We start from the raw sequence: 12,368 nt of genomic DNA on the forward strand, positions 1-12,368 counted from the left end.
GGGAAAACCTGGCCCCTTTTCCTGTGGTTGGTGGCAATGGAGGAGCCATCGACAGTGAACCAGGATGATTCTGCTGTTCAAAGTAGGAACAGGAGTTGAGGGAGGGCGTATGCAGTAGGCATACACCTGTTGCTTGGTCAGGAGCTGAGCTGTACGGTATGTCAGCTGGCAGCAGAGGGTAAGGGTCTGTCTGGAGTGTCAATAGCTGGGCCTTTCCCCTGTTTTCTCCTCAGACACCTGCAGAAGGGAGAAGGAAAGCTGCATGGTGCAGGAAACTAGAGGCTACAGCAACAGCTGCGAAAAGGCTCTGGTCTGGTGGGTAGCTCCCTTCCCACTGCCCCCTGTGCATTTCCATTAGGGTTACCATACGTCCGTATTTTCCTGGACATGTCCGGCTTTTTGGTTCTTAAATCGCCATCTGGGAGGAATTTTTAAATATCTAAAAACGTCCGGGATTTTGCCATTATTATTTTTCCCCAAAGAAGAGTTGATCATTCAAGAAAAAGAGTGAATGTTGATCATTCGAGAAAGAAAGTGAATGTTGATCACTCGAGAGAGCGCCTGATTTTCCCCCCGGCTCCCAGCACTTGCGGCATGAATCAGCTGTTTCGCGCAGCTGGGAGGGAGCGGGGAAGAGGGGGAACGTGGTGCGCTCAGGGGAGGAGGCAGGGCCGGGGGCGGGGATTTGGGGATGGGGTCCAATGGGGCAGGAAGGGGACAGAGTTAGGGCGGGGGCTTTGAGGAAGGGGTTGGAATGGGGGTGCGGAAGGGGCGGGGAGAGTCCTCTTTTTTGAATGTTCAAATATGGTAACCCTAATTTCCATAGCACCCAGAGGAGGGTGCTGAGAAGAGGATTGGGACCAAAATGAACCTCTTTTGGTGTTCCATTCCCTTCAAATGGAACTCCTCGTTTCTGTAATTCCATTGCAGTAATGAATTGTCACTCAACAGCCCAGATTATTTCAGTGGACATAATATGGTAAACTGTATCCCTCAACAGCTATCTATTCTTCACTGTAACCATGGATGCAAAGAGAACATAATTTACAGCAAAGAAAAAAAAAGTGCATATGATAGAGCTTATTCTAAATTCATGACAGAAAGCATCGCTCACATTTAAAACTCAACTCAAGGAGAAATCGCCCATACTCCATATCGGTGTAAATCCTTTCCCTGGTGAGCAGTCCAAGCAATGGGAATTCACAGTGAGAATCTCCATGGGAAAATCCTCTGTCCAGGCTGCATGTAGCCAGGACTTGTGCCTGGTGCATCCCCACATTGTGGGGTCAAATGGCTGGTGAATCTGCATAGTCCAGACACACAGAGAGCCCTCTGTGGTCACAGAAGATAGAATAGAATTTCCACTGAGGGGTCCTTGGGACAAGAACTGTGTTTGTATTGTTTGTACAGTGTTTCATAAAGTATTGCATGCCACGAAAGAGTAGTTGGATGGGGAGGCATGGACAGATTTCTCAGTTGCTCTCCAGAGTCTCCACTTCCTTTTTTTTTTTTTAAAAAAAAGCAATTCTAGCTGTTATGTACAGTGAAGTACAACTGGTCTGAAATTTCCCCCCTGAAAATATTTCATGTGTTTTTAATGGGAAATACACTTTCCACACAATTGAAATTTTACACAGTAATATTTTGATTTTTGACAAAAAAAAAATTCTGTTGGGAAAATCAAAACAAAATATTTTATTTCAGGTCAGTTCAACCCAAATTGAAATATTTCAGTTAAACTGAACCAAAATATTTCATGATGCAGTGCCTCATGGATGTTGTAGTTCAGATTCTTCATGCCTCCATTCTTTCTTCTGGTCCAGGCTCCTTGGCTGGATTACATCTCTCATGATTCCCTGTGGTTTCCTTTTACTGAGTCATGTGCTACAACATGGGAATCACATGACTGGGGTGCATCATGGGAGATGTCTGACCAGGGAGCCCAGTCCATAGGGTACAAGAGGTATCTGATCTACAACTCCTATGAGGCACCATCACACCATAGGTGAATGCAGTCCAATGTTGAATGAACTCAAAGCTAAATGTTTCAGTTTGGTTCAACAAACCAAACTAAACGTTTATTTCAAATAGAAATGTCTAAACAAAATGTTTTGGTACTTCCAAATTGAAAATTTCCATGATTTCAACTTTTCATCCTGATACAGGATGAAAACGAATGTTGAAATATTATAATTTCCTGTGGGAGAGGAATTCTGGTCTGTTTTCCTCAGCTCTGTGGTAATGAAGACTTTCACACCATAACCTGAGTGTAAGCAATGCAGCGCTGACTGCTTGAGTTTGCAGAGAGCCTGAAACAATATCTCTGACATGTGAACTGCCCCATTCATTTCAGTGAGTGCTAACTCAAGTGCCCAGAGATGATACTTTTAATGTCAATATTGTTAACTATGTCACTGCTCAGACCATACAGGAAAAGAGAAGAAGTATATTATGAAGAATGACATCTTTGGAAAACATTTGTGTGTGTGTGTGTGTGTGTGTGTGTGTGTGCGCACCAGGGAAAGATAGGGCTGTGGAAGATCTATAAAGTAAGAACGGTAGGCCTATAACAACATGTCATTTGAGGGCATGATTGGTTTCATTTTCCTGAAGGGGGCTCAACTTTCAAAAGTTTGGGAAATGCTGTCATAGTACAGTGGGGCCCTGATTGTGGTTCTGAGGCACAATCGCAATAGAATGAAAAAGCAGGATGTAAATAACAATAATAATGCCCCATAATGAGTTACCTCATATGTAGAGTATTTTTTCGTGGCAAATATGAATTCCCTATAATTTTTGTTTATTTACTGTGTATAGGAGCATTACAACTAATATTTTGCAGGTCTGAGCTTGTTACTTGGGCTAAGTAAAAACATGGCTTTAAAGGGCTGAGAACTATAAAATTTGGATTATTAGCAGATGTTTTATTTTACTAAATTATTCCCAGCTCATTTAAAAAGAAATTTCAAGTGCTTATGAATTTGTAGTTCTTTACAGTTCAAAGGTTTCTTTTTAAAAATTCAATCAAACATTAGATTATGTTATGAAGTAGCAACACAAATGTTCTAGACACACACAGGACAAAATTCAGCTCTTAGTGAAATCTGCCCAATCCCAATGATTTGGACCATGTGGCTTATTATATTTTAAAACATCTCTGTTTGACTTTCTGCTTAATGTTGGCCAAATCCTGCACTCAGTTACACCATGCTTCTCCATACACTGCTTTGAAGATGCACTGCTGTAACTTAAGAGCAGAAAATGGCGCTCTAAGTCTTCTGGTTTCCTCTTAGAGAGATATATTGTATTGAGCTCTCTGATGAGGGTCAGATTTATACACAGTATTGTAGCACAAAGGGTTATTCCCAGTGTGTCAAGAGAAAGGAAAAATAGCTGTATGAAGTGATTGTAGAACCAGTGGTGAGCTGGAGCCGGTTCGCACCAGTTCACGCGAACCGGTTGTTAAATTTTGAAGCCGGGTTAGAACCGGTTGTTAAAGAACACAAGGAACCAGACAGTGTGCTGTGAGGCAACTAGAAATGCTTTTGAATGCTTTAACAAGAAAACACTTAAGCCCATGGTTAACTTTAGGCAATTTTTACTCATCCGGCGGTGCTCTGGGTCTTCGGTGGAACTTCGACGGTGGGTCCTTCAGTGCCGCCGAAGACCCGGAGCGAGTGAAGGAACCGGTTCTTCATCTTTTGGCAGCTCATCACTGTGTAGAACTGATTACTCTCTCAGTGAGCCTTACTGATGTAAAAGTTGACATAAACTGAACTTTTATGCAGGACATTTCTAAACCCCAAAGAACAAGAAAACATTGAAGTTGGCTCACTGAACATAGTGAGCTGAGTTTATCACAAATGTTTCTCTATCCATCTGTTTGCCATTTTATCATGTTATACTGATTTGTTAATACAGAGGACAGGCTGGAAAGTAAAGGTCAAGTGATAAATCTCTCTGTTTTTAACTGCATGCATTTAGTGGTTTGAATACTCTTCCTCTGTTATTGTTTCCCTAGAAGAAAGGCCTGCAAAAGAAAATTAGAAAAAGTCAACAGTAGCCTAGGATCTTTGGAGACTGAACATATCTCTGCAATCCACTCTCAGGAAGCTATGTCTCCACATGGTTTCTCCTTTTAGATGTGTATATTCCCATTCTGGTGCATATGGTAGCTGTATCCATTATATTATATCCACAAGGCTATTTTTAATTGGCAGGAATTATTTGTATTATTATTAGATCCAACGAGATTTGTACTGGAAAACTGAGATTGCTATTGAGAAGTATATATAAAGAAAAGGCATCAGCAATCTTTAATTTGGAAAATGTTGCATGTTTTCATTTTGGTCATTTGGCCCAGGCATGGAAAGTAGAGTGGGGAACTGGTTATAGTTTCCAAGGCTTCCCCCTGCTTCTTGCTTAGAGGAAATTTCTTTTGGCTTCCCTGTCTAACACGATAAATTTGCTATTGAGATGGATTTAAAGCAATATTTTTAGCTGAATCATCACGTCTTGTGCATTTCTGTGAAGGGTTTATTTTTTAATTTTTTTTTAACTGATTTCTTCTTGCGGCACCCAGTGAGACAATCAAATATTCACATTGCCAGCTCTTGGGTTATGCCCTAAGCAGGATGCAGGTAATAGTTGCAAACTCTTGTTTTATTAATGCACCCACCCTACTAGCACAAAAGACATAAAAGCCTGGATGATTCAATAAATCTTGTATTGACTAATAAAACATATGGTAACTTTCTGTTCCCTGCAGCTGCAAATAAACAAGAAATGCAAAATACCTGTTTTGTGCTATAATTTTCATTAGAAGACTGCTGGAGATATTTGCAACTAGTCTTCTGTAAACAATAGTAGATTCAGGAAGCACTTGGAGGTTATTTCCTGCAATAAATATCAGAAGGACATCTTAGTAAAGGACACCAGGATAATTTTATTTTGAAGGTCATTTCTTTCCCTCTTTTATTTTCAGCTACTTTAATCTGAGTTTCTTTGAGCTGGCTTCATGTTTAAATTTCTGGGTTTTTACATTTGTTTACTTCCTTCCATTATGTTTTCTCTTTGGTGGTACAAGTTAACTCTTATGAAGAGTGGGGACTGTGTCAAAATATCAGACTAGCTCCCCTAAGGTCAATTACAGAACAGGCAGATGCAATGCATGCTTCCCTTCCAAAAAAATTCATTACGTTAATACATCTAGTTTCTCTGGAACTTTTGTTTGGGCCGTATTCTCATGTGAATGATCCCCTAATTTCAGCTGGTCTGTTCATACGAATAAGGCAAGCAGGATTTGGCTTTCTGCTTTCAGTATGATTAAGGCTAAGATTTAGTCACGGGTATTTTTGGTAAAAGTCATGGACAGGTCACGGGCAATAAATAAAAATTCATGGCCTGTGACCAGTGTTCCCTCTAATTTTTCCCACGCATGTGCAGAATGAATTTTGTTACGTGCACCAATATGGAGGTGATGTGTGACACATCACCTCCATATCGGTGCACATAATAAATCTCATGTGGTGGGGGTAGGGCCGAGGGGTTTGGAATGTGGGGGGGGCTCAGGGCTGGGGCAGAGGATTGGGGTGTGTGGCGGGGGTGAGGGTTCTGGGGTGGGGCTGGGGATGAGAGGCAGAGGGTTGGGGTGTGGGTGGGTGAGGGTTCTGGCTGGGGGTGCAGGCTCTGGGGTAGGGCCAAGGATGAGGGGTTTGGAGTGCAGGCTGCCCAGGGGCTACGGCGGGGAGAGAGGACTCCCTGCAGCTCTCTCTCCCCGCAGCAGCACCGGGGTTGGGGGGAGGCACCTCTCCCCTGGACACGGCAAGTCCGGGGCAGGTCCATGTGGGGCTGAGTTGGGCCTGGGGGAGGGGCGCCTCTCCCCCGGCCACAGCAAGTCCAGGTCAGGTCTGTGCTGGGGCCAGCGGGGAGAGGCGCCTCTCCCTGCCATGGCAGGATCCGTGCTGGGGAAGAGGCATCTCTCCTGCTGCAGCCCTGAGCCCCTGTGTGGGGCTTAACAGGTAGCTGTGCAGCAGTGCAGATTAGAGGGAATTTAGCTTGTGACCTGTCCATGACTTTTACCAAAAACTCCCCTCACTAAATCTCTACTTTTGGGGCTGCTGCTCATACAGTCCCTGGAACCAACTGTCTGGGGCCTCTTGAGCAGCAGCCGGTGTGGCTGGCCCCGGGGACTCCTGGAGCAGCTGACCCCAGGTTGCTCCAGCAGTGGCAGGTGCAGCTGCCCAGGGGGCGCCTGAGAAGCTGGCCCTGGGGCCAGCTTCTCGTGCAGCTCTCACGTCAGCTGCACCTGCCACAGCAGAAGTCACGGAGGTTGCAGAAAGTCACGTAATCCATGATTTCTGTGACCTCCGTGGAAGAATCGCAGCCTTAAGTATGATTCAAGATTTAACTAGGCATCTCCTCGGAGCAGTGATGGGAATTGTATTACTTGTTACTGAATCGACATACCTAGAACAGATTCTTCTTTCCCACCATTATTACTCCAGATTTACACTGATGTATCTGAGAGAAGAATTTGACCCCCAGTTTTCCAATGGAGATTTGTTAATGGACACTTAATCATAAAGCAAAACAATCATTTTCAATTTAGATTCTGATCTTGGTTACACCAGTGTGAGTCGGGAGTAACTCCATTGACATCAAGTTGCAAAATTTTACTAAACAGGTCAGAATCTTGCCTGATGTGCCATTCTGTAGATTCAAATGTAGCATTTAAATGTCCTATTAAGATATCCACATTTGAAAATTGTGCTCACAAAATCCATACAAAAGGCTAGAAAAAGAAGGGGGGAAATATATAGCACACTTGAATTGAGAAACAGGCTTCTAAATGATCTTATAATAATTATGAAAAATTAGAAAAAAAATTTCCGCATACACTATGTTTCCAATTCTACCACCCTTACTTATGCTGAGTAGCATTACTTCACATGAGTAGCCTCATTGGCTTTAATAGAGCAACTTTCATGAGTAAATGCTTTTCCACTGTGGTGTGCGGACTCGCTTCTACGTACTTTCTAGCCCCACAAACAGCTTGAAGACTTTCTGGTAAAGCATTGTGTGCCATTTTATTTACAGTGGTTATTTACAGTAAAGGGATCTGGCTGTCAAAGGGATCTGGGGGTCATGGTGGATCACAAGCTAAGTAGGAGTCAACTGTATAACACTGTTGTAAAAAGCAAACCTAATTCTGGGATGTATTAGCAGGGGTGTTGTAAGAAGACATGAGAAGTAATTCTTCCGCTCTACTCCACGCTGATTAGGCCTCAACTGGAGGATTTTATCCAGTTCTGGGTGCCACATTTCAGGAAAGATGTGGACAAACTGGAGACAGTCCAGAGAAGAGCAGCAAAAATGATTAAAGGTCTAGAAAACATGACCTATAAGGGGAGAATGAAAAAAATGGGTTTGTTTAGTCTGGAGAAGAGAAGACTGAGGGGGGACATGGTAAGTACGTAAAAGGCTGTTACAAGGAGGGAGAAAAATTGTTCTCCTTAACCTCTGAGGATAGGACAAGAAGCAATTAGCTTAAATTGCAGCTTAAGTTGGACATTAGGAAAAACCTCCTGTCAGTGTACTTAAGCACTGGAATAAATTGTCTAGGGAGGTTGTGGAATCTCCATCTTTGGAGATTTTTAAGAGCAGGTTAGACAAACACCTGTCAGGGATGGTCCACTGTAGATAATACTTAGTCCTGTCACGAGTGCAGGGGACTGGACTAGATGACCTCTTGAGGTTCCTTCTAGTCCTATGATTCCTTCCCACCATCTTTACAGACACTACAGCCTCAGCCCAACAGTAAAATAGAGCTCTCGGCTCCTGGGGCAAGGAGGAGAGAGGTCTCGAATGGCCCTGACTCTCTATAGACCCCAGCTCTGCCTGGCCCACTTCCCCTGCCCTTTGTACTTCCTTCCTGTGCCTTTTTTGTACCTCATTATTTTGTATACTTCTGGACAGTTTAAAGGCAATTAACATGTACAGCTAACTTTACTTATTTATTATCTTGTTTTTAATCCTAGGCCAGACCTTGACAGCAATTGGACAGTAATAAAAGAGCAGATCCAGATGGAATCCATGGTTCTAAAAGGACTTATTCCAAACACCAAGTACCAGTTTGCAATCAGAGCAGCGAATTCGTATGGATCCAGTTTATCCAGCAGTCCAAGTGACATTATCCGAACATTCAGTGAGTAGCATACCTTTTCTTAATTAAGGCTACCCTAAAAGTGAAGTTTTTAAAGGATCAGAGTTGTAAGGAACTCTCATTGAACACCAAAGCACACAAGCACCCTGAACCTGACACCACATGTGCTTCCTTTTGAGGTTTGCAGAATTCTGTGAAAGTTGAGCCACTGGTAAGATTCTGTGAGGTTATAGGCAAAAGCAGTCTCATACTGTTTCCAGGCTCCAGAGGTCATTGCCAGATATTTTTGGATCACTACTTACTGACTTTTGTGTCAACTTCATACAGAATTGATAAGCGAATGTCACAGGGAGAATTAAGACAGACAAGTTTATTGCTCACCTTTTTTGCAGTTCTTTAAAATTGAATTGTGTATATTGCATACATAATTCAAACAACTCAAAAAGACCAAAGCAAATCTATACTGCTATGTGAGAAGGACTGAGGATCTTGCACTTTTAAGCACAGATACAGGACTATTAGTATGAACATGTAAATATACCCTTTTGATTGGAAACTGCATGGAGAAGGTTATATTTTAGGCAGAACTGCATTCAAACACCATTTAAATAATCACCCACAACCCGGTCTTCGTATAATGTTGTTTGTTTGTGGGTTTTTTGAGGGGGGATTTTAATAACCCCATACATCCAGCTGCCTTTAAGCACCTACAGTCTTCACAGTCATAAGGGAGGGCTGGGAACTTCCAAGAAGAATCAAGTTTAAAATACCTTTAAACAGCTTGTTATTAGACCTATAGAGCAGGGGTGGCCAACCTGTGGCTCCGGAGCCCCATGCAGCTCTTCAGAAGTTACTATGCGGCTCCTTCAATAGGCACCGACTCCGGGGCTGGAGCTACAGGCGCCGACTTTCCAATGTGCCGGGGGGTGCTCACTGCTCAGCCCTTGCCTCTGCCACAGGCTCTCGCACATGCATGGGAATGAAAATTGTCTGTAATTAAATACATTACAAAAGGCCAAATGATATTGGGGGATATAGTTGTGTTTTTAGGTCAGGCTTGTATTTGGTGAGGCACAATAGCAGCAAACAATTGTATGCTGTGTAAATGTAGACCTCAGCTTTAGAGGTTGGTGTGGGTCTTACAGACTATATTTTTAACCCACTGAGGATTGATTTTCAAGCCCCTTAGGTTTATATCCTTACTTGTGAGTCCTTTCATTTTGTCATTAATCATCTCATTTCACTGTTAGTTTTGCTTTTCACTCCTTGGTCTTTTTCTTGCTGGTAAATTGGATCCCTTGAACTGTTTGTGCAGTGTTTATTTTCTGAGGCTGCTATACTTTAAGTTCAACTTCTGAACTGAATGTTCATGGAAACCTCTAAAGTATAGTATGCTCCATGGGATCCCTGATTCTTAGATCCCGAAAGGTAAGCTTCCTCCGCTTCAGACCCAGGTGTGTGCTCATCTATTTCCTGTTTATCTTTCAACATGAATGTCTGCATTCTTTTGTAAGAAAAGATAAAGTGTTTAGCTCTGCTAATAAGGATAGGATTGACTTCCTACTGGGCTTATTAATGCAGTACTCAGCTAACAGTTTAATTGGCAAACCTAGTAGAGGCTATTTTCCTTTACAAGTCTGAAAACTGGAAGTTGCCTTTCTTGTAGAGAGCTAGAGCAATGGTTCTGTATGAAATTGTTTGTATCAGAAAGGCTGGGGATACATAGTTGGGTCAAATTAATCCCTGGTGCAACTCCAGTGGCTTCTGTGGAGTTATTGTGCCAGGGATGTTTGGAGGGATCTGAAAAACTGAAATTTTAAACTGGTAGCACATTGCACTGTCTGAGCTTACTTCATCCTGATTGCCACAGGTGGTGAAAATTGCATCCCCTTTGCACTGGTCGGAGCAGCTATGCATGAGGGGCTGTTCACCACTAGGGGAGGGCAGGCAATGTTTGGGAGTTCTGTTAGGGGAGAGCACCTTTCAAATGCAGACAAGATCCCATAGGAGCCCCTCTGTCTAAAGTTCCCTTGGCCACTGCAGCCATATCCCTTGTCTGGCCAGTGCTGGTCATTTTGGGAGATGCACTGGCCAATTCCAGGACCCCTGCAGAGTGAGGATGTTGATCACTGTGCACCACTACAATTCCCCATGGGGGGTGGGGTGTGTGGAACTAGGGGTGCTGCACACCCTGTCTTGAAGTAATAATAACAACTAAATGCATGGCTTCCATCATATACAGTGTTTACAGTTTTGTTCAGTGGTGTTCAGCACCCCCACTATATTGCTCCAGTGCCCCTGGCCCACACAGGCTGAAAAAGCTGCTGACAAAGCCAGTATATGTGAAACCCTCCATTCGTTCTCTGTACCGATGGCCAACGATGGTAACATCCTCCTAGAGTCTGCTGGGGTGAGACTTTCAAAGATTAAAAATGGCTCATAGGCAACCAATTTCCATTTGAAGGTCAGTGAGAGTTGGCTACTTAACTGCCATTTGTGCCATTGAAAATCTCTCCTATGTCTCCAGTGCCTCTCCGCTCCAATGTCCAGTGCATGGGCAAACAGTGGTGTTCTGTTACTGTCATTATCTGTCGTCCCTTGTACTGTCACTAGGGTTTATCAGTGGGTTCTCCAATGCTGTGTGTGCCCATTTTGTGCAATGTTCCTATATCTATACATCCCAGTTTACTGCTATTCAGAATAATAATAGTAACTTAACTTACAGTGTCCAAGACACTCATAGAGATATTAATCATTAGATTTATTTAAAGTGCCCAAGTTAAATAATTGTTTGTCTTTGCAGTCATGCAAAAGTAGGGACCAGACAAGTTCAAAACCCTCCTTAGTTGGTCCTGGAAGTTAAAGGTAGGCTTTTTAATGTGGACTAAGAATATAGCAATAAATTAACCCCAGACCACGTTGTGTAGGGAGAGAATTTAGACACTGAAAATATGTAGTTCTTTTTTTTTTTTCCTGCTTCTGATGCTTACTTGACTACTGTTTTCTCGTGTTCTAGAGGATATCACGTTGCACTGGTACTTGGGATCCTAACTTGTCCCATCACTGCCACATGATGTTTCTTACCCCTCCCCCACTGCCATTTTTCCAATTTTAAGAACAGTTGTGCATGCACATATGATGCGACATGACCTCTGATTTGTACTTGTGTAAAACAAGCGTTTAAATCTTTTTACAAAATGCATGTAAATTTTGTAATCTGTCATCTTACTTGGTAATAGAGCCGAGATTTAAATTATTACATAAATGTGTTCTTATACTGGAAATATGTTCACACTGTAGATTCAGGCACAACTCTCCTACTTACTGGTGCAATAATTTGAAAATTTACCAGTAAGTGTAAATACTGCACTGTCCGCCTCCTATAGCAAGAGTACACTAGCATTAGTACAACTGGCATGTTATCTTATGCATTGTGCAAGAAGCCACTACAATATTATTCAGATTCAACACACAAAAGCACATTGTTCACTCTTAGAGCTGATGGAAATTTTTGAAACTTACAGTTTTCCTGAATGGAATCTTTTTGTAGAAAAATTGTTGCTGTTTTTCGACCAGCTTACAGAATGATTTATATTTGTCCACAGTGCTGATGAAAATTTTTCTGGAAAAATGTTGAACATTTTCAACCAGTTCTGTCCATTAGGAATTTAAACATGGCAGGAGCACGAAGCCATAAAGGAAGGAGTCTGAACTCATGTTGTTATCCTTATGTACAGTAAATGCTGACTTCTGAAAACATTCAGAGATCAGGGCATCTTGCTAAAGTACCCTGAAGGAAGATCAACTGTTTTAAAGTGACAATGTACTAATATGCATAATATCATTTAGACCATCTAATAATCCTTCACTACATGAGTGGGTACCAATCCTGCTTAGTGATGACTGCATCTACAGCTTGTACCTGTTTTCTTCATCTTCCACTGTGGGCCATTGCCCAGAAGATACTCAAGCTCTGAATGCTAATTTGGGAATGTTGCACTTTCTGAATAACATTCCAGTCTGTTGAAATTGAGTAATGGGACTGACATGACATTAATTTGGAAAGAGTAGGGAAAACAACGTTATTTCATTAGAAATCTGTACACGTAACTACAACAGGAAGGTGTGAATGAGTTAGCTGTCAGCACTACCCAGTCCCTCAAACGCTCAGTCACAAAGTCAGGTACGATATATATAAGCCTTC

The 12,368-nt window shown here is 42.4% G+C and overlaps 1 protein-coding gene across 3 annotated transcripts in view; it reads left to right on the plus strand.

Annotated features, from left to right (window-relative positions):
• The window catches only part of EGFLAM (EGF like, fibronectin type III and laminin G domains), a 136,527-nt gene that overhangs the window by 55,746 nt on the left and 68,413 nt on the right, over positions 1-12,368 (plus strand). For all 3 annotated transcript variants that reach the window (XM_073346166.1, XM_073346165.1, XM_073346167.1), the window contains exon 7: positions 8,040-8,206. In XM_073346166.1, the coding sequence (XP_073202267.1) occupies positions 8,040-8,206 (167 nt within the window). The remainder of the gene's footprint in view (positions 1-8,039; positions 8,207-12,368) is intronic.

Source organism: Lepidochelys kempii, chromosome 5 (assembly GCF_965140265.1).
Source record: "Lepidochelys kempii isolate rLepKem1 chromosome 5, rLepKem1.hap2, whole genome shotgun sequence".
In the NCBI taxonomy this organism is placed as follows: domain Eukaryota; kingdom Metazoa; phylum Chordata; order Testudines; family Cheloniidae; genus Lepidochelys; species Lepidochelys kempii.